At 36.6% G+C, this 22,030-nt stretch overlaps 1 protein-coding gene across 11 annotated transcripts in view; it reads left to right on the forward strand.

Annotated features, from left to right (window-relative positions):
• The window catches only part of HECTD1 (HECT domain E3 ubiquitin protein ligase 1), a 59,318-nt gene that overhangs the window by 36,083 nt on the left and 1,205 nt on the right, over window positions 1-22,030 (forward strand). For 6 of the 11 annotated variants that reach the window (XM_063160418.1, XM_063160419.1, XM_063160421.1 and 3 more), the window contains 17 exons: window positions 2,638-3,474; window positions 6,820-7,041; window positions 8,731-8,864; window positions 10,404-10,560; window positions 11,414-11,636; window positions 14,097-14,151; window positions 14,387-14,569; window positions 14,919-15,129; window positions 15,211-15,296; window positions 15,457-15,584; window positions 17,271-17,472; window positions 17,617-17,754; window positions 18,008-18,615; window positions 20,158-20,236; window positions 20,348-20,441; window positions 20,754-20,904; window positions 21,767-21,911. In XM_063160418.1, the coding sequence (XP_063016488.1) occupies window positions 2,638-3,474; window positions 6,820-7,041; window positions 8,731-8,864; window positions 10,404-10,560; window positions 11,414-11,636; window positions 14,097-14,151; window positions 14,387-14,569; window positions 14,919-15,129; window positions 15,211-15,296; window positions 15,457-15,584; window positions 17,271-17,472; window positions 17,617-17,754; window positions 18,008-18,615; window positions 20,158-20,236; window positions 20,348-20,441; window positions 20,754-20,904; window positions 21,767-21,911 (3,653 nt within the window). The remainder of the gene's footprint in view (window positions 1-2,637; window positions 3,475-6,819; window positions 7,042-8,730; window positions 8,865-10,403; window positions 10,561-11,413; window positions 11,637-14,096; window positions 14,152-14,386; window positions 14,570-14,918; window positions 15,130-15,210; window positions 15,297-15,456; window positions 15,585-17,270; window positions 17,473-17,616; window positions 17,755-18,007; window positions 18,616-20,157; window positions 20,237-20,347; window positions 20,442-20,753; window positions 20,905-21,766; window positions 21,912-22,030) is intronic. The other 5 variants (XM_063160424.1, XM_063160426.1, XM_063160427.1 and 2 more) reach the window with 3 other exon arrangements.

Raw genomic sequence — 22,030 nt, forward strand, 5'->3', positions numbered from 1 at the left:
TTGATAAAAGTTCAAATACTTTGGAGGGAAGAGGCTTAAAATACTACAGCTGTTGGGGTCCATTTGTGAAATTCCATTTGAGCGCATAAAAAAAATTCTTGCTGTAAATGAAACTTTCATACAGTTTTGGTTAATAAAATATTAAACTGTTATTCAAATATGAAACTTATTTAGACATCTGTTACAAACTATATGAAGGTGAGTGATGCAAAGTGATAAGTTAAGCTTTGGGTCTGCAAAATCTATAATTACCTTCCTCATTTCTTTTAGCTGAGCATTTGCAATATTTTTCTTGACTTTTGTTATATCCTGTACCTTTCCTACCTTGCAAGCTTCTTTGGGATCAGGTTTTTGTTTTAGAGTTAAAGCGTGAAAATTTATTAACTTAAGGAGCAAAATAAAAACCTGCAACAGCCAGGGAAGTCAGTACTGAGAAAGTTATTCAGGAGGCTCCAGGAGAGGTGGTTATCTTGTCAGCTGAACATGCTTTTCACCATTTCCCTGCTCTTCCCCCTATTTTGAGGTATATAAGGCTTGTCTTGTTTCTGAAGCACCTTCAGCTACTTTGAGGTTCATTTTTAGCTAGACTTGAGAGTTTCTTCTAGTTAGTTGAGTTGTCAGCTCTCAAACATGGAAAAATCTCCCAAGTACAAATCCTTAAAATGATTTGAAACTGAACTTTATTTAAGCTGTTCAATACAGCTTGTGGGGAAGTCTTCCATCATCAATATATTTTTCTTATCAGATGCAACAGTACCCATAGCTACATTATAACTTTGAAGACTTTAGGTATTATTAGTGAGTAGTATTCTACCAAAGCAGTGATTTTATTCCTGTATTCCAGTAAAACTTCCCCATTTAACCATAGGTAAAATTGAGGTTCATTTATCAAATGGTGATGCCAACTCATCTCATTCCTGTGACAGATTTTTTTCGTGTAGAATTTTGAAAATAGTGTCTAATTTACTTTCTTGGTTGTTGTTCACAAGTATAGACAAATGTTGCTTTATGGCTGTAATGATGGAGCAGTACAACTTTGAGTACATAATATGTACTGAAAACTTGTTCAGATTTAAAACTGCTTGTAATTAATATTTTAGGGAAAGAAACTATACAGAACAGGACCAGTTATTTAGTAATGCTTTGAAAAAAATACCTAGTTCAGATATTCATAAAGGGGAAAAATTATACTGTTGAGCTCCAGTATTGAGCTTTTTGTGTTTGATAAAAAAGGCAAATCATGGAAGAAAAAAAATTCAGATTAGCTTCACAAGTTTACCCTTCAAAGGTTTAGTGGCATGAAGCTACTCAACTATAGCTTGTGAAGAAGGAATAAAATCATACAAGAATAACGTGATCTAAACCTGCTTATTTGGGGATGAGATGTCTACTTACCATATCTGAAAACTTTATCCTTTTTTAGCTACTTTTCCTCCAGAGTGATATTTGTAAATAGCAAATTGCCTGTGATCATCTGTTTCAGTCTAGGAGTGGTGGTTTTTGAATAGTTAAAAGCTGAAGGTGTACGTGACAGTAATAAAAATAATATTTTACTTGATATTAGCTCTTTCCTGTTTTAATAAAGAAAAATATGTGTTTATCTGGACCTGATATTTGTTTTGACTTTGTCTGAGATTGGAGAAGATAACTAAGCTTTAGAAGTTTCATTTTTGGATGAAATGGGTTTCAAATAAAGTAGTTACACCAATATTTGCTGCAGTTAAGATACAGTGAGAAATATTAGAAGGAATTTTATAGGTGACTCATAGATTGTGGTACATATTTAGACAAGTAAAAATTAAAACATTTTGTCCCCATTTTTGTCCTAGTTAGCTAAATTTTGTATGTTACCCTCATTATTGCAGATTTATTATAGTTAGCTGTGAAAAAATTTTGCTACTCAAAATAATAATTTAATAAAGGAACTTAAGAGTAGCATCTTTTTGGAGTGTTGTTCTTGTCCCAGGATATGTTTCACAAAAAAAAACTATTCTCTTTGCAACCCTTGCAAAGAGTTTATGTAGCCCTTACCTGATTGTTATAAGATTTTTTTATGATTAAGGAACGTTTGAGTATTTGGAACATACTGAACTAAAAAGCTGGGTATCTATAAATTAGTTCTTTCAATCTAAGAATAAGAAATCTCAAACTAAGCAGTTTCATGACATGTCATCTGTTGGGTAAATATGCTTATCCACAAGCATCCAACAAAGAAAAATATTATTGAACGTTCATGTAATAATTACATCTTCTTGACAGATGCTAGTCAAGTTATGATACATTTTAATGTACATTTTTGTTACTAGAGATTCCAATTTTGATAGATATGAATAAAATTTTGAGAGATTCTAGTACATCAGGTCCCTTCCTGAAGGAAACTTTATTTTTGGCTGGATTCTGTGGCCCTGAAGATTAAGGTGGCAAGAATGAGCAGCCTCTAAATTGACAACATTATGAAGTCCTAAATTGTTTAGACTTAAGCACTTCCTTTTTAATTGGCGTTAAGGGTTACTTAGTGGTTTCATTGATTCAGACATACAGCCCTTATGAGAAGCTGATCCCACATTGTGGAGCTGCTATCTGACACGCCTCCTGTCTGCTTTCTGCTGGATCTCACAAACTCCTGTCCCTTTCCAGGCTGGATTGATGTCACCTGGGATGCTGGTGGCTCTAACTCTTACCGTATGGGCGCAGAAGGAAAGTTTGACCTCAAGCTTGCACCAGGGTACGACCCTGATTCAGCGGCATCACCCAAACCTGTTTCATCCACTGTTTCAGGCACAACGCAGTCATGGAGCAGCTTGGTGAAAAACAACTGTCCAGACAAGACGACTGCTGCTGCAGGCTCCTCAAGTAGAAAAGGAAGCAGCAGTTCTGTGTGTAGCGTGGCAAGTAGCAGCGACATCAGCTTGGGTTCGACCAAAATGGAGCGGAGATCAGAAAGTGTATTGGAACAAAATATAGTTTCAGGCCCTGACGTCCATGAACCAATTGTTGTTCTGTCTTCTGCTGACAGTATGCCTCAGGCTGACATAGGGTCATCTTCCAGTGCGAGCACCAGCACCTTAACAGCGGACATGGGAAACGAAAATGCAGAGAGGAAGTTAGGTCCTGATAACTCAATACGTGCTCCTGGGGAGTCCAGTGCTATATCCATGGGAATTGTTAGTGTAAGCTCTCCTGATGTGAGTTCAGTCTCTGAACTGACTAATAAAGAAGCAGCTTCCCAACGACCCCTGAGCTCTTCAGCGAGTAACAGACTCTCAGTCAGTTCTTTGTTGGCTGCTGGGGCACCCATGAGCTCCAGTGCAAGTGTTCCGAACTTATCATCTCGAGAAACTTCCAGCCTGGAGTCCTTTGTACGCAGAGTGGCAAACATAGCACGTACCAATGCCACAAACAACATGAACTTAAGCCGGAGTAGCAGTGATAACAATACTAATACTTTGGGAAGAAATGTTGTGAGTACTGCAAGTAAGTAAGCTGTTTTTATTTTTAGTTGATGATTTTGTTGTCTCTTTGGCTTTTGTTACACTTGAGTTTGGATTGTGTTGGCTTAATTGAGAAATGTACTTAGAGCAGACCTTGTGTAGGCCTGTAGAAATTATGAAGGACTCATAGAGTTCCTGTCAGCTGAAAAGTGTTACATTGCCCTGTAATGTCAGATCACAGGTACCCATCAAACAGAAAGGAATTTGAAATTGATGATTGAAATTGATGTTGATTATATGTTTAAGGAGAGAGTATGGATTAGACCAAGCGATGGAAGTCTAGCAACAGTAGCTAATGTCAGGTACTTAGGCTTTCTGACCTGTGTATATTTTGCATATTTCTGTTATTTTTCCATTTTCTCAGGAAGGGCAGTTTGTGCATATTGTGAAGTGTCTGAGCATATGAGCTAAGAACAAAGCACAAAGGAAAAAGAATGGCAGTATAATGAAATGTTAGCAGATTGCTGATTTTGTCAAACTGCATAACATAATGTACTCTAATACTGAGTGTGTTTTCTAGAGATTGTTATTAAGGCTTAGATTCGGTGAACTGTTCAGGAATATTAAATGTAGGGAAGTTTGTAGTTAACAGTGTTTTAAATGACATTATATACATGCTTTAAGCATTTGAATGCTCTTAGATTATATGTAGGAGCAAGGTATTAGCAAGATAAGTTGTAAACCTGCTTGTTGTGAGTTCACGCTTTTTTTGAGCATGCTCCCATCAAAGTTGTTGCTTGTTGGGTATTTTGTTCTCTGATGATGATAGTACTTTAAACAGAGAACTGCATTTCATGGGCTAGGCAAGTTAGAAAAAGTGAAATTACCCAAGCTAGAAAAAAGCATAAATTTCTTGTAAAGGTTTCATTCTTGTAATGATTGTCAGTGAAGCTGGTGAAGGGTCTGGAGCAGCTATGGGGTGTTTAGCCTGAAGAAAAGGAGCCTCAGGAGAGATGCAGTTGCTCTCTGCAGCTACCTGAAAGGCGATGTAGTGAGGTGGGGGCAGCCTCTTTTCACAGGTAGGAAGTTACAGGGCAGGTTTAGATTAGATAATAGGGGGAATTTCTTCATTGAAAGGGTGGTCAAGCACTGGAATGGGTGGCTCAGGGAAGTTGATTTGCCATCCCTCAAAGTGTTCAGAGGTTGTGTGGAAGTGGCACCTGGGAACATGGTTTAACAGTGAACATGGCAGTGCTGGCCTAACATCTGGACTCAGTCTTTGAGGTCTCTTCCAAACTTAACAATTCTATGACTCTGTGCTTCCTTATTTAGAAATGTGGTGCTTGCTTTTAGTATTTTAAAAGATTTTTAAATACTGAATGTTTTCTTTTTTGATGGGGAGATTTTTTTTAATGTATCCTTATATTTATGTTGTGATACTGGGGATGGGGCCGAAGTCTAACTTGCAATAAAAATGTAAGTAAGATACTCAAAGAAAGCTTTCCAGGAATTGATCCTCTTATAGACAGATAGTGGCTCTGGTTCTGAACTAGTTTTATATTGAGAGGAGAAAAAAATAGACCACCTTTAAAAAATATGGTAAAATACTTCAACAGCTTATTTAAAATTTCATGAATGTTTGATACTATACACTGCAAAAGCTAAAAATAAGAATGAGGCATCTTAAAAATTTAATTCTGTGATAAAAATAGTCATACTTTATATTATCTGTCATGTAGGAGTTATTTTGGTTTATGCTTTTTATATGATTAGAAACTGTAAATGGTAACTCACATTCCTAAAAGAGATCAGAGATTAAATTTGAGCAATCTCACCAATTAGAGCTCAATTAGAGCATTGTAAAAAATTTGATTTATTAAAAATTTTTTTTTTTTTAATTTTTTGGGTTTTTTAGCCAGTTCAGGTTAAAAAAACCCAACCAACCAAACCAAACAAAAACCCCCATCACCAAACAAACCCACAGCAACCCAACACCCCAAAAGCCAAGACTGAAATCATGGTTAGTGAGATAAGTCTCTCTGGACTTTCTGTACTGGTTGCATTGAAAACATCAGTATTTGCCAGAAGCTAAGTAGTGTCTAGAGTAGCCAATTTCCATTTGCTCTTGAATTCAGAGCAAACAGAATGCTGATGCTTAATGGCTTTTGTTTACTGTAACAGCAAAGAGTTTGCTGTTATTAATTAGCAGAAGGTAAAAGATGTGAATACTGAACAGCTTATTTTCAAGCTCTTGAGCAACAAAAGAAAAACTCTTTGGTTTTTCACTTCCATGCTTTCATAAAGAAGAACATAAGTTTATTAACAACCCTAAATTTAAAATTTGCACTTTCCCTCATCATTATGCTATGATTTCACACCCCCCTGCATTGTTGTATTTTTATTTGCAATATGTTAGCTATGTTCTTAAGGGGCAGGGATGTATGTAGTAACTGTATGTAACAGAGGAGGAAAGCAGAGATAGTAACTTCCCCCCCCCAAATAATGAAACTTCTTTTAAAACTGAAAAACTTGCATTTGATTAAGTTCAGAAAAAGTAGATTGAAAAGCCTAAGACTTAAATTCTTAGTATAGATGGCCCTTCAACTTTTTTTCTCCAAACAGTGAATTTAGGGTTTTTACTGAATTTAGTGAGTTTAGGTTTTTTATTGAATTTAGTGAGTCTACAGTAAATTCAGGTTTTTTTCAGTTGTTCACTAAAATGCATTTGATGTTTTATTTGAATGTACAGTAAGGTAACTTTTTAGTTGTTACTGGCTTATTCTAAAAATTATAAATCATCTAACAAATGACTTATGTTTCACAGTAGTGTCAGTTCAGGCGTGTTGACTGTGATGAACATATATCTTAGTACTTGTTTGATAAATAACTAGTTAGAGCTAATTTAAGAACCTTAGAAAAATGCACAGAAATCACAAGTTTCACATTTGTTTTAATATGTTCTGTTCCCAATTCCCTTATATAAAATTGTTTGCACTATATAATATTGTTATTTAGATGTTAAATTTCATTTTAGGCTTAAAGACAGATCACAATGTTGGAGTAAGAGATTTCAGAAATTCTTTATATATATTGAAAATGAAATTAAGTCATTTCAGGTTTATAGGGGGATTTTTGGGATTTATTTGATAAAATTATTTATTTAAAATGTTTGCAAGGGAATAAGCTCAGAAGTGGGTGTACATGTGTAAAGTGCACTTTTGCATTGGGAAACCCTTCCCCTTTATAGTCTGTTGTTCTTTATTATAAAATAACACACTGATAATTTTTCAACCCCAAATATATTTTTCAACACAGGAGTCATGCATGTAAGTTGTACTCTTCAAGTCATCAAATCATTTATTTTATCTTACCGTATCTTTATCTATAGCTTCTCCTCTTATGGGTGCCCAAAGTTTTCCTAATCTGACTACAACTGGTACCACATCAACAGTGACCATGTCTACATCCAGTGTTACTAGCAGCAGCAATGTAGCTACAGCAACTACAGTTTTATCTGTTGGTCAGTCGCTTAGTAATACTCTAACTACTAGCCTAACATCAACATCTAGTGAGAGCGATACAGGGCAGGAGGCAGAATATTCTTTATATGGTAAGTTTCATTTTTAAATGAACATAAGCATTAGACTTCCCATTAATGACTTTCCCTTTGATCCCCTTGTTATGATTTTCTCATATAGTAGCTTATTTACTGAAAAGCATTTGAAAGTTGAGCTGTTTGTATGTTACTTGTTCTGTAAGGCAGTAAGTAAAATAATGTTAATGTAGTAGTATTTTCTTGTGTTTTCAAATCTTTATTTTCAGCACTTTCTATCCCATATTACTATTATTTATGGTATAGTTTGTCTAAGCACTTGAATATTTTCCCTCATCAACTTTAGTTCCTAATGTAGTTTGCATATGTACTTCTAATTACAATCAAAATGTTTGGGTTTTTTTGTTGTGTGGTATAGGCATGCTACATGCAAAGTTTCATGTACCTTGTACTACTCTGATTGAAAAGCATCCACCATTAGGCACATTGTACCCTTAAAACAGCTTCCAGGTATCTCAATACCGTAATAGTAATTTCAAAAAATTGGAAAAAACACAAAAATTGTCAGGAGGAAAGAAATTACGTGATTTGACAAACAGATCCAGAGTTGTGTGCACACTATAACCTAGAAACAGACTTAGGACAGAGGGTACTTGAGACATATGAATACAGGGAAAGAAGATTTAGATCATTCGGTCAGTAATACACAGGAATCAAGCTGATAAAATCAAGTCAAGAAAAACGTGGGTTGTATATTGGAAAATACTTCCTAAGTAAAGTTTATTCATTTGTGAGATATTCTTGGAAGATACTTGATTTATTTAAAATATTGTTAGATTGTGTTATATTTTGTTGCCTATTGAAATTGCTTGAAAAATTTCTGGTCATTTCAATGGGTATTGGAATTGAACTGCTTGGAGGCAGTTGATTAATATATCTGCATATACCATTTCTCTTTACTCTTTATTTAAGTCTAATTTGATACTTTGATTGAGTGACATGTTTAAGATATATCACCAACAACTGAGCAAGTAGAGTGCATTCTCGTATCACTAGGGGTGATAGCAACAATAGGAAAGGTGTTTGGGCAGTACAGATGGTTTCCATGTGCATAGAAAAATGTAAAAGTTCAAAGCTTCATCCCAGTCCACTTAGATTGCTGTGAACTTCTTTTCTGGTTTTGGGAGGTTGTTTTTTAAATCTTAGTACTAAGTGAGTAAAATGGAACTTTGCCTTCAACTTCTTATTACAGTAATTAATTAGCAATTGAATCTTTAAGATATTTTTATCTTATATGTCCTTTACATTGTAAGTTAAGGTCTAAACGACATGTTTTTAGTGGAAATTACATCACTCACCTGTTTTTAAATTATTGAGACACAGAAACACACATGCATTTGTACACCCTTTTCTGGTGATCTTTTGTAATCTCCAGTAAGTATAATTATAAAATTTTATAATCAAATGAGGAACAGATCACTCTTGCTGATCACTATCAATTGTACCAATAGTAAGTGCTTCTGTAGTTAGGCTGTTGACTAGATCCATGGACTTTTTACCAGGTGTATACTTTTGTCAAAGATTTTATTCCTGTTCTGCAGTAAGTAATGTTTTCTTTTTCTGGTTTAAGTTTGAGATTTGTTTTTGCACTCTTCCCAATGCTTCTGTTCTCTATTTAAAAAATTCTGCTTTAAAAGTTACTCTTGTTGTTTGTTCTGTATGTAAATATATATATGTGTGTTATAGATTTTCTTGATAGCTGCCGAGCTAGTACTCTGTTGGCAGAGTTAGATGATGATGAGGATCTACCTGAGCCAGATGAAGAAGATGATGAAAATGAAGATGATAACCAAGAAGATCAAGAATATGAAGAAGTTATGGTATGATATAGTTAGCATTGATGGTATCTTAATTGACTGACAGGTGCTTTAAAAGCCCACAGATTTTATTTGGCAATAGGAAGTTCTAGCTACAATATTTCCATTAGTTAAAACAAGTTTATTTAGATTCATTTAGTTTCTTGCATATGGTCAAAACCACAAGTGTTTTTAAACACTAGCATACCCAAGAAACTTACAGGTCAGAGTTAATGTCTTAAACCAGGCTAGGAACAAGTTGACAGACGTTAGAAATGATGGATCGCTAGTTCACAGGCTGATGAAATGGTATAACTGTGGATATATAATGCATGCTGCTGCATTTGTAGTTGATTCAGTTTGGGGTGTGTTTAACTGTAGGCCTGTATGAAGCGAAAGTTTGCCAGAGGAAATCTCTCTCTTCTAAAAAATACTCCAGCAGAAAAATCAATGGGGTGGGGGTGGGGGGGGAGGTGCTGGACAAACCCAGCATGGTAGTTCACATGGTTCTTGCTTAGACTATCAGGAGTTCTGGCTTTTCATTTGGTTGTTCTTAACTGGTATGAATAGTGCTTGGTCTTATACTATCACTGAAGTGATCAGAATGAATATTGCAAAACCTAAGAGGAAAAATAGAAGACTTCACTAATGCTAATTTAATATTTTCCAGAATAAATAGAATATTGTTTTATGGAATTATAGAAACTTCATCTTGTAATTAATATGCAAATATTTTTTTCATTTGAACCAATATATATAGCATTTTAATTATGGTTTTAATAGAAACTCAGACACATGACTAAACATCTTGTTGTTTCACCTTCTGCACAAAGATACAAAGTTGGGAAAAAATCAAGCCAGTACAACTTAAGTGGATCTACAATGCAGACAGTAACTTTAGTTTGTAGAATGTTGATCCGTTTAAAAAAATGGTTTAATGGCGTTACTATTATTTAAAAGTATAATATATTATATTTATAAATTCATAAATTATATTTATAAAAATATAATATTATTTTAAAATTATTAAATGGAGTTACCACAGTGTGTCATATGGTCCAGCCTCCTTGCTCAGTTGGGGTCATCCTGGAGCACATGGCACAGGATTGTGTCTTGATGGTTCTTGAATATCTCCAGATTGGCACACAGCCTGTCTCAGTGTGTGTTTGCTCACACAGCAAAGTTCTTCCTCGTGTTCAGGTGGAACTTCTGTGCGTCAGATTCTGTTTCTTGTCCTGTTGCTTGGCACCACTGAGAAGAGCCAGGATCCATCTTTTTGACACTGTGTCATCAGATACTGGCAGACATTGATGAGGTCCCTTCTCATTTGCCTCTTCAGGAGGCCTCTCCAGGAGCTTCACATCTTCCTGACTGAGGAGCCCCAAACTAGATACAGCACTCCAGATGCAGCCTTACCAGAGCTGAGTAGAGTTGCAGTTTAGTGTGTGGCTGCTGTATTCATGAACTCTCAATTTTTTAATCAAATTATTCTCTTTAGCAGAATCAGAAAAACAGCTAGGATTTGTTTTTTTTTTTTAATTTGCCTTTTTTATTTTTTATTAGGAGGAAGAGGAGTATGAAACCAAAGGAGGCCGTAGGAGAACATGGGATGATGATTATGTGTTGAAACGACAGTTTTCTGCATTGGTTCCTGCTTTTGACCCAAGACCTGGTCGTACTAATGTGCAACAGACAACTGACCTAGAAATCCCTCCACCAGGTATGCTGACAAAGTATGTGATGCTTAATCTGGCTTTAGGATGGAGATTTACTGTTAAGTGCCCACTGGATCTGGGGATGCTGTCACTATTAATCAGTACAACATGCTCTTGTGGCTGTGTGGCTTTTCTCTGTTTGAATGAGAGTTTCATCTACCCCTGCAGATATAAGCATTATTGAGGGAAGAGTAAATTAAGTGCTGTGTAAAATAAGCATATTTAGGAATTTAACTAGGATCATTTCTTACCATGATAAATAATAAAATTTCTTGATACATTAAAGATGTGCTAAAGATGCTTGGCTTGACCTGCAGGGACTTAACTGTGTTAATGCTACCCAGAATAGTTTTGATTGGAGAGGCTGTGCTGAAACAGTGCAAAGCTGAGGCAGGGACGAGGTAATGCAGTGATGGAGAAGTGTGTACAGTCAACAGCACAGCACCTGATCTTGCTCCTTGGCTCCTTAGTTCATTCTTGTTCAAGCACAGTGGATGTACTCAAGAGTTCATTGCAGAGAGGAATAAATAGGTTTTAGCATAGATGGAAATAAGCCACTGCTTATTCTGAAGAACTGAAAGGCAGGTACTGTGTAGGAAAAGAATGCATGTGCTGTGATAATATATAAGATGTTACCAAGATACAGGCATCAGAAGGGATTTCAGAAATTTCTGTTAGTTTTGTTCCCATAAAGAAATGCTTCAGTCATAATTTAGTTCATAGTTAGAACTCTGTCTCATCTCTGGCATGTGTGCAGTAAGTCATTACACTTCCTTCTTGAACCATGTTATTGACATTGAGGCCACCTTGCCATGCATTATGTATTTTTTGGTAAGGGTTCTCAAATGATTTTTGCAGGTACACCTCATTCAGAACTCTTGGAAGAGGTGGAGTGCATGCCTTCACCACGTTTAGCGCTTACCTTGAAAGTTTCGGGTCTTGGAACAACTCGAGAAGTAGAACTGCCCCTAACGAACTTTCGATCCACCATCTTTTACTATGTACAGAAATTGTTACAGCTTTCCTGTAATGGCAGTGTGAAATCAGACAAACTTAGACGGATTTGGGAGCCAACATACACGTAAGCTCACCACTTCATTATTCTGTGTAGAGACCGCTGTGGCTGATTAGCAAATGGATGTTAATTTTTTAACTCTTCCTCTGTAATAAGCAATGCTAGAATTAGATTTTTTTTTTTTGTATTTATGTCAGGATGTTATTACTGGTTTTAAAACTACTGCTGTGCCTGCAAAACCAGGGGAAAAAATCATAACCTTTAGGGATCTGCTTGGGAAGATCCCATGGCGTTATAGTCCTAGCAAAAAAACAGCCAGGAGAGTTGGTTGATGTTTTTCCAGGATCACTTTCTCCAGACTTAAGAATAAGTCTATCCCAATATGTAGGAAGTCAGAGTCAGTAGGAGACCTCCATGGATTAACAAAAAAGTATGAAAGGGAAGCATGCAAGGAGTGGAAGAAGGGTCAGGTGATCTAGGAGGAATCCTAGTTGTCCCAGCTTGAATACAGAGCATTAGGAAAGCCAGAGCACATCTGGAATTGAATCTGGTGATATGTGAATGGCAAAAGATTAGTGAACACTTTTATACAAGTCCATGGGACCCAATGGAATGCACCCATAGGAGCTGGCCATTCTCAGTTATCTTTGGAAGGTCATGAGGGTTGGGAGATACTTCTGAGGACCGGAGAAAAGGAAGTGTCATTCCTGTCTCCCTCAAAGACAGGAAAGATCTGGGGAACTACAAACTGGTCAGTCTTTCATCCCTGGAAAGGTGATGGAGATAGTCCTGGAAACCATTTTCAAATGATGAAGGATAAGGAGGTGATTTGAAGTAGGTGGAATGGATTTATGAAGAGAAAATCATGCTTAACCAGTCTTATAGCCTTCTACTATATGCCTAGCTCAGTGGATGAGAAGAAAGCAGCGGATATTATTTTTCTCAACTTTGGGAAGGCTTTCATTGCTTTCTCTCTCAGTGACAAACTTAGAAAGTATGGACTAGATAGTGTTTCAGAAGTGTCTGAACTGTTGGGCTCAGATGGTTGTGTCCTTGGTGTAAAGGCCAGCTGGTGTTCCCGAAGGGTTGATGTGAGTCCAGGACCTTTTAAACATCTACATTAGTGGACTGTATGATGGGACAGAGCAGACCCTTAGCTTCCAGACAAAACAAAACTGGGGAGGAGTCACTGTTAGACCAGATGGTTGTGCTGCCATTCTAAGAGACTTCATCATGATGGAGAAATGGGGAGACAGGAGCTTTGTGACATTCCACAAAGGGAGATGTAAAGTATGTCAGCTGGGGAAAACAGCTCTGTGTGTTACGGCTCAGGCTGGGAGACAGCCTGGAAAGGAGGTTGGTGAAAAAGGCCTTGTGGATCCAGGTGGGCATAAAGTTAAACATGAGCTAGCAGTGGAGCCCAGTAGCAAGGAAGATCAGCAGCACCCTGGGCTGCATTAGGAAAGTTGAGTGAGGTGATCATCCCCATCTGCTCAGCACTGTGAGTTACACCTGCAGTGCTCTGTCCCAGTTCAGGGCTCCTCAATACCAGAGGGACAGGAACACTGGGGTGAGTCTAGCAAGGGGCTGCTAGGATGATTAAAAGGCTGGTTGCTTCTGTCATACAAAGAGTCTGAGAGATCTGTATCTGTCTAGCCTGGAGGAAAAAGGACTTGTGGGCTCTTACTGATGTGTATCAATACCTGGTGGAGGACATAGGGAAGCCAGACTGTGGACTTTTCTTTGTTGTGACATTTGAGAGGGCAAGAGTTAAAAAGGGCTCAAACTGAAATACAGGAAATTCTATTTACATGTGATATTTGAGGGCCCTTGCTGCCTCAGTTATTTTTTCAGTGTTAATTTGACCTTAATAGCTTTATAGTAATAGACAGAAATTGTATGGCTTGTGGTGGGGATTAGGGTAGTAAATGGGCTCCATTTACTACCCTAATCAATGTAACTTCTGTCATATTAGAAGAGTGATGTATATAGGAGTGACAACTGCAGTAAGGAGGGGTGCAGTATTTTTAACTGTAGTTCAGATTTTGTCAGTGCTTTTCTGTGTGCCTATTTTCTGAGTTGTCTTCTGTCAAAAATTGCATGCTGTAACAAACTGGTTTTTTGTTAGAAATAGTTGAGAAACATGAGAAATAGTTGTAAATGTGCATGTCTTCTAAGTTAATGCACAGCAAGCTTCTCTAGGACTTCAAAATTTTAAAGAGTTGGTGCACGTGTAGTGAAAAATCTAAAGTTGATTTGGCAAATTGGCACAATGAAGGTTGTTTGATTACTCCAGTCTCACTTAAAGAACATGAAAACTTTGCATGATTTATCATGAAAATAGAGCTTGAGAAATTTGCTGCTTCAGGGTATCTCAGATGTTTAGTGCAACAAAGAACAGCTGCTGTTGCTGTTTTACATCACAGTATCTAAATGTCACTGATACCTAACAAGTTGATGTATAGCCTCAGAATTTAGAGGATGTGCTATGAGTATGAAATATTAATTTATTGTTTTGATGTCTAGAATCATGTACAGAGAAATGAAGGATTCTGATAAAGAGAAAGAAAGTGGGAAAATGGTAAGATCTACTTCTGTGTCTTTGTTTTATGGCTGTTTAATAAAAGCAAAAGAATATTGTTGCAGTTTTTGAAATGCTACATTAAAAAAAACTAACAGTTTTCAATTACTTAAAGAATATTAGTGAGTGTATTTGTAAATGCATGCTCCCTTAAAAAAAGACATTACATGTTGCATGTGAAATCTTAAAGACTTTACAATCAGGAAAAACCAACATTTGGTGGTTCCTGTTGTAGGGTTGCTGGTCAGTAGAGCATGTGGAGCAGTACCTTGGCACTGATGAATTACCAAAGAATGACTTGATAACCTACCTGCAGAAGAATGCAGACTCAGCTTTCCTGCGCCACTGGAAATTAACCGGCACTAATAAAAGTATTAGGAAAAACAGAAATTGTTCCCAGCTCATAGCTGCATACAAGGTATACGTCTGCATCCAAACTTTTTTTATTATGAATGGCTATGTGCTTTGTTTTGCAGCTTTAAAGATTCTTGTTGAGGGAGAGCCATGATATTTATAGGGAAGTTGAATGTTCAAAAGCCAGTTTCAAGTTTAGGTTTTGCTGCTTTTGCCTTTTCATTTTAATGTCTTCTGTTAAACATAGTTGTGTTAAAATGCATTTGGATCATGATTTGCACCATGCACAATTTGATTAAGTGTTAAGTTTGAACACAGTAACTGTTTTGATTTTTTTTCAAATCAGTTTGGAGTACAGTCCTAAAGACAGCAACACACACAGTTTTCATTCTTAACCATTCTCTTTTTTACAGGACTTTTGTGAACATGGATCAAAATCTGGATTGAGTCAAGGGGCCATTTCTACTCTTCAAAATTCTGATATCCTTAGTTTGGCCAAGGAGCAACCCCAGGCCAAAGCTGGCAGTGGACAGAACTCCTGTGGAGTAGAAGATGTTCTGCAGTTACTTAGAATTTTGTATATAGTTGCCAGTGACCCTTACACAACACGGACTTCTCAAGAAGGTAACTTAGTTAATTGGCAGAGCTTCTGAAATACTTTAACGAAAAGAAATAAAGGAAAACTTTTCTCTTGATTATTTTCAGAAGGAGATGAGCATCCTCAGTTTAGCTTTCCACCAGATGAATTCACAAGTAAAAAAATTACTACAAAGATTCTGCAACAGATTGAGGTATTACACTAATAAATTATATGCAGTGTATATCTGTGGTATTGTTTTATGACCCTGTTATTCTATTCCTTACCATGACTGTTGGAAATTATTGGGTTTTTTGCCATTTTTGATTTTTGAATTGTTTCATAAATGTTTTATTCCTTGCATTAAACTACAGGAACCATTGGCACTAGCAAGTGGAGCTTTGCCAGACTGGTGTGAGCAACTAACAAGCAAGTGTCCTTTCTTAATTCCGTTTGAAACGAGACAGTTGTACTTCACATGTACAGCATTTGGAGCATCAAGGTAAAAAAAAATAAAACACAAGAAGTATGATTACTTCCTTTTCATTTTTTATGTATAACAGTTTGTAAATGCTGATTTCCAGAAGGACCTTAATCCTAATGAGACAAATTTTTCTTGCCAAATGTGAATAATTTTGGGTGATGGAAGCAAGAAGATGGAAAAACTCAGAATGACAAGGAATTTAATTTTTTAACTTCAGCTGAAGACTTGCTTGTGTACTTATATAAGCCAGGTTTTCCTATTGGCCAATTTGTCTGAGTTACAGTTCATTGCATAAAGAACTACAAAATAGAAAACATTTGGAGAATCATATGAACTGGAAGTTTTTTGGAAACATGTACATTTTTATTGTTCCAGCAACTTGTGATTGTTTTGGTTCATTTATTTTTAATTCATTAATGTTTTAACAAAACAGAAAAAAACTAAGAAAAATAGGTTATTTTGAAAGTTACTATAAGTTGCATAATGAAACTGGAACAAAGTCAGACTTTAAAACATACAAGGGTATTCTCTAGAGTTCTTTGTTACCTCAGAATCATTAATATTTTTATTGCAGCAGTCACAAATTTTAGAGTATGTAGACAGTGTACACCTTTTTGCTGGTATACTTTTTTTTGTAACAAGAAGGAAGAAGTAGGTTTTCTTGACAGTTGCTACACTTGATTTTCCAAATCAGAGGGTAGAGAGAGAGTTGCCAAAATGACAGTTTTGTCTTACATGCAGTAGAGGTGCATTATGAGGAATGTAAAATGAGGTATTTAGAAAGAAAGAAAAAGGAAGAGAAGAAAAGGTATTAACTTGCAAGACATCAGTTTAAATCTTTTTATTGTGTAAAAATTTTAACTTCTGCAGAAAGATGGTCCATATGTTGTGATCTTTTTTGTTTTGTAAGAAGGTTGTTTTTAGAGAAGCTGCATTTTTAAGAGATGCCTCAGGAAAGATTACATGTTAGTTACTTCATAAGTAAAAAGCTTTCTTAAGCTCTTAAAATACTGAAGTAGTTCTTGAAGCTCATATATTCTGTATGAACTCTGTGTACACTCTCTGTGTCTGTCATGACATTTGACTATTTTTTCAAAACAATCAACAGATGGCAGCTTTGAAGGTAGCTTATTGCTGCATAAATGATAATACATGCAAAAATTTGGAAATTTGACTTTGTGTAAGTACTGCTATTAAATGTAGCTGTTCTTCACTGATATGGGTCAATTTGTCTATGATTGCACTTGAACTTTGATTCTGTGTTGCTCTAAGGAGTGTGTAAGTAAATAACTGCAAAATGGGGTGATGTGCAACTGCCTCACAGTATATAGTGAAAGGTGTCATATGTGTCTAACAGTTTTGAGCATCTGTGATTAAAAGCTCAACAGTAAATGCTACCTTTTGTTCTTTCCACTGTAGTGTAAAAACTACAGAAATTCAGATCAAGAATTGTATGTTTTCATTGGTGCCATCATCAGAATCTGGCACTTAGAAATTATTTTGTTTTCTGACTTCATAAAATATGAAGCAGCCCATATTTTGGGGCATTTCTGGCTGATAAATAGTTTAGTTTGGTTTATACCTAAAAGAAATTAGGAGGCAATTAATACTTAAACAAGTCACTTTTTATTGGTGACTACTTTCAAGTTTTCATGCATGGAAGACATGGAAGTTTTAAACAGCTGGTGTTTGGTTTTTTTCCAGAGCAATTGTGTGGCTGCAAAACAGACGTGAAGCCACTGTGGAACGGACAAGGACCACGAGCACAGTGCGCCGGGATGATCCGGGGGAATTCAGAGTTGGACGCCTCAAACATGAAAGAGTGAAAGTTCCGCGAGGTGAATCCTTGATGGAGTGGGCAGAAAATGTCATGCAGATTCATGCAGACAGAAAATCTGTTCTAGAGGTAAAGCATATCTGCCTAGCAGAGCGAGGTTAGATAGCTGTTTCCAATGTACTGGACAGGATATTGAATATCCTGCTCCATTACCAACGCTGAACATTTCACTAGGATTTTCATTTACTATTAACTTTCCTTGTGTTTTTCTAGGTTGAGTTTTTAGGGGAGGAAGGAACAGGCCTGGGTCCTACCTTGGAATTTTATGCATTGGTGGCAGCAGAATTTCAGAGGACAGATTTGGGTGCTTGGCTTTGTGATGATGATTTTCCAGATGATGAGTCCCGACAGGTACATTTTAATTTGTATTTTAAACTGAGTACTTGTGTAAAAAAAAATGGAAAGTGAGCTAGACATCCAGGTAGGAAGAATACATGTTCATACAGCAGCTAATAATCATGGTCAAGAATGATCACTGGTCCGCAGCTTGTTTTTTTAATTCTTCCCTTTTTAACAGAGCAGTAGGGTATAAGAAGTTAGTGCAGATATCTAATGAAATCCACCTTTAATCATGTCTGCTTTTTTTGTCTCTCTCTTAAATCAGGTTGATATCGGTGGTGGACTGAAACCACCTGGCTACTATGTACAGAGATCATGTGGACTGTTTACAGCACCATTCCCACAAGATAGTGATGAACTTGAAAGAATAACCAAACTCTTTCATTTCCTTGGAATTTTCTTGGCTAAATGCATTCAGGACAATAGACTTGTGGATTTACCCATTTCTAAGCCTTTTTTTAAACTCATGTGTATGGGGGACATTAAAAGTAACATGAGTAAATTGATATATGAATCACGGGGTGACAGAGACTTGCACTGTACTGAGAGTCAGTCAGAGGCTTCCACAGAAGAAGGACATGATTCCTTGTCAGTAGGAAGTCTGGAAGAAGACTCCAAATCAGAATTTATTCTTGATCCACCAAAACCTAAGCCCCCTGCCTGGTTTAATGGAATTTTGACATGGGAAGACTTTGAATTAGTAAACCCACATAGAGCTAGGTTTCTAAAAGAAATTAAGGACCTTGCAATTAAAAGACGTCAAATTCTAAGCAACAAAAATCTGTCAGAAGATGAAAAGAACACAAAACTACAGGAATTAATGCTGAAGAATCCGTCAGGTTCAGGGCCTCCTCTTAGCATAGAGGACTTGGGGTAAGTTTTCATATTTATTTATACATAGGCAAATAATCTTGTGTTAGAGAAAGAAGCCAACACATAATTACAAATGAATTAGTAATAAAGCTTAGTTTTTAAATAGCATCTTTGCAAGGGGGAATCCATGGAGATGCAGCCATATTCTTTTTCTTTGGTTTGAGGATTTTTTCTTCTCACTTGCTCAGTTTCCTAATCTTAAATTTGGCTGTGTTGCAATGATGTATGACTCTGGAGACATAAATACTTGTAAAAACAACTGCTTGTAAAATTACAGCTTTAAAAAAAGGGTGATTCAGTAATTTCTTTGCTCTGATAACTTGAAATGTATAAAGTGTTTTGGAGAGCTTTTAAAGAGGACAGATTGACATCTCTGTTTGTGTTCCTAATACAATGTATAAATCCATGTTAAACAGAGCATGTGTTGAGTTCTAGCAACTTTAAAAGACAAACTACTCATACCTTTGTAAACCCATGTTAGGATGTCATCTTCCCTAGTTTTAAATACTTCCTTTGAAACAATAATTTTTCTACCATTATATTATAATCATATTGTGCCACAAAAATTGTGTAGTGTCAGAATTCAGTAATTAAGGCTTTGGAATCATAGACTGTCCTGAGCTGGAAGGAACCCCCAAAGATCAACCTGCACAGCACCATCCCCAAGGGTCACACCCTGTGCCTGAGAGCATTGTCCAAACACTTCTTGAACTCCCCCAGGCCAATGCTGTGATCCCTTCCCTGAGGAGCCTGTTCCAGTGCCCAACCACCCTCTGGGGGAAGAACATTTTTCTAATACTCAGCCTAAACCTCCCCTGACACAGCTTGAGGCCATTCCCCTCATGTCCTGTCACTGTCACCACAGAGAAGAGATCAGTGCCTGCCTCTCCTCTTCCCTGTAACTGCAGTGAGGTCTCTCCTCAGTCTCTTCTCCAGGCTGAATAGACCAAGTGACCTCAGCCACTTGTATGCCTTCCTCTCTAGACCCTTTCCCATCTTTTTAGCCCTTCTGTCAGTGATCTCTAATAGAGATCACTAATCTCTAATTATATCCTCAAAGAGCATGTGGAATTTAGCCTGGCTTGTTATAGAGAGAAGGCAAGTAGCACTGTTGAAGAGCCTAAATGCCTTATAGTTCAAATGGCTCTGTAATTGTTATTGCTGGAATTTAATGGAAATAGTTTTTCTGAATTTATGAACTAAATTAAATTATTTGAGTAGTTTTGAAGCTGATAGCTCTAAAAAAGCTGATAGCTCTAAAATTTCAATTTATGAAATTTTCAGTGGGTATCAAATCCAGGTAAATAGAGAGTAAGAATGTGTTTGCATACCATATGTTTGAAACACATATTATCTGTGCAGTCCATTACTGTTTGTAGTTCTGTACTTTTGTATATACATGAACAGTGGTTCAAAGTGATCCACTCAGAATGGTTTGAAATCCAGTGAGGTGCCTTTGGGTGTGACAGGTTGTAAATCTGGTGTGTTTACAAAAGCAGTAGCAGACTTGTTTTCAGTTATTAACTACTTTGTATTTTGAAGTTTAAATTTTCAGTTTTGCCCTTCGTCCAAAGTATATGGGTTTACAGCTGTGGATCTCAAACCAGGTGGTGAAGATGAGGTGAGAAAAGAACCTACCTTTACAATTTAACCATCAGTTCAATTTTTATGGTCTCAATAATAACTTTAATGAACAGTGAATTCTTAGAGTATCTATCTACTGTCTTTGCAGACTGTAACAATGGATAATGCAGAGGAGTATGTAGATCTCATGTTTGACTTCTGCATGCATACTGGTATACAGAAACAAATGGAGGCCTTCAGAGGTAATTGTAAATATAACAATGTATATGAGGTTAGGTGGAATAATGGGTGTTTAGGGGATGCTGGTTGAAAGTGGTGGCATAGAATGGCTTTCAAAAACAAACTTTTTACTTAAGAATGCAATAGGTAAGATACTAATTTCAGAATACATTTGCATTAGTTATGCTGTTTTTAATTGTGAAGATGTTCCACTTACCTTAATTAAGAAACTATTGATTGATTCTGGTTTGACTAAAATACAACTTAAATGCTGAGATTATTTTATAAACATTATTTGGACTCATGTTTATGACTGTGTCTTGTGTAAATTCAAGATGGCTTCAATAGAGTCTTTCCAATGGAGAAGCTGAGTTCCTTCAGCCATGAAGAGGTTCAGATGATTCTGTGTGGAAATCAATCACCTTCTTGGGCAGCTGAGGATATCATCAATTACACCGAACCCAAACTGGGATATACAAGAGATAGGTACTTTTATTCTGAGTGATTTTTAAATAGTAACTAAAGGAAAGTGTTAAGTGATAGAATGTCCAGGATGTTCATTAGATGAAGTTGCCAAATTAGATGAAAGCGGTGGTTACTGAGGAGCAGGTGATTGTCTAAAATTGCATGAAACAATGTGTTACAACAGATAGGTTAGAAAGTACTTGGTAGTTTTTTGATGAGAGAAGATTAAAAAATTCAAAGACAAGTAACTAATGAAAACATAATGGCAGCTAATGCAGATTACTAAAATTAGATTTTAGAGTTTTTCTTCTCATATTTGAGAGTAGTTATACTTTTTTTATGACCGTGCACATTTGTTACTTTGCTCATATTTCTTATTCCATTCTCTTGATGTGTAGTTAAAAAAAGAAAGTGTACTATGTAGGGGACAAATATACTTACTGGTGGTTGGTTATCAGAAGGTGGTCTTGATGTTTTTGGGTTTGTTGGGCTTCGGTTTCACTGCTTGTCATGTTTGGTAGCAATAACGTAAAAATCACTTCTGGAGCTGTGTTAGAATAAGCCTGCTGAAATGTTTGAGCTTTACTTCTCTACCCAGTAATATGCATTCAAATGCAAGATACCCAAATAACACCCCAAGATAAGTATGTACCTATAGTTTTTTGTCTAAGGAGATTAAAGACACTGCAAGGAGATTAAAGACTATTTTTTTTTTATTTAAGGATGTTTTATTCTTAATACTCAACAGGCCCTAGAATCTTACAATGTCTGCTTAAACATGACTAAAGATTTTAACTCTACTGTGTCAAGTTAAGAGAAATTTTAAAACTCCCCACGCTCTCTTCTAGTGTTATCAGAACTAATTGCTTTACTTTATTTTCAGCCCTGGATTCCTTCGATTTGTGAGAGTCTTGTGTGGAATGTCCTCAGATGAGAGGAAGGCGTTCCTGCAGTTCACCACGGGTTGTTCGACGCTCCCACCCGGGGGGCTGGCAAACCTCCACCCCCGGCTCACTGTTGTGCGCAAGGTACGGCTCTCACCCTTGGAGCTGCTTGGGCTGGCACTGCAGGGCGTTCTAATTAACAGTGATGGCGTTTATTTTGGTTATTCAATTTATGGCAGTATGCTACGGTTTTAGTACTAACC

Source organism: Melospiza melodia, chromosome 6 (genome assembly GCF_035770615.1).
Source record: "Melospiza melodia melodia isolate bMelMel2 chromosome 6, bMelMel2.pri, whole genome shotgun sequence".
Lineage (NCBI taxonomy): Eukaryota > Metazoa > Chordata > Aves > Passeriformes > Passerellidae > Melospiza > Melospiza melodia.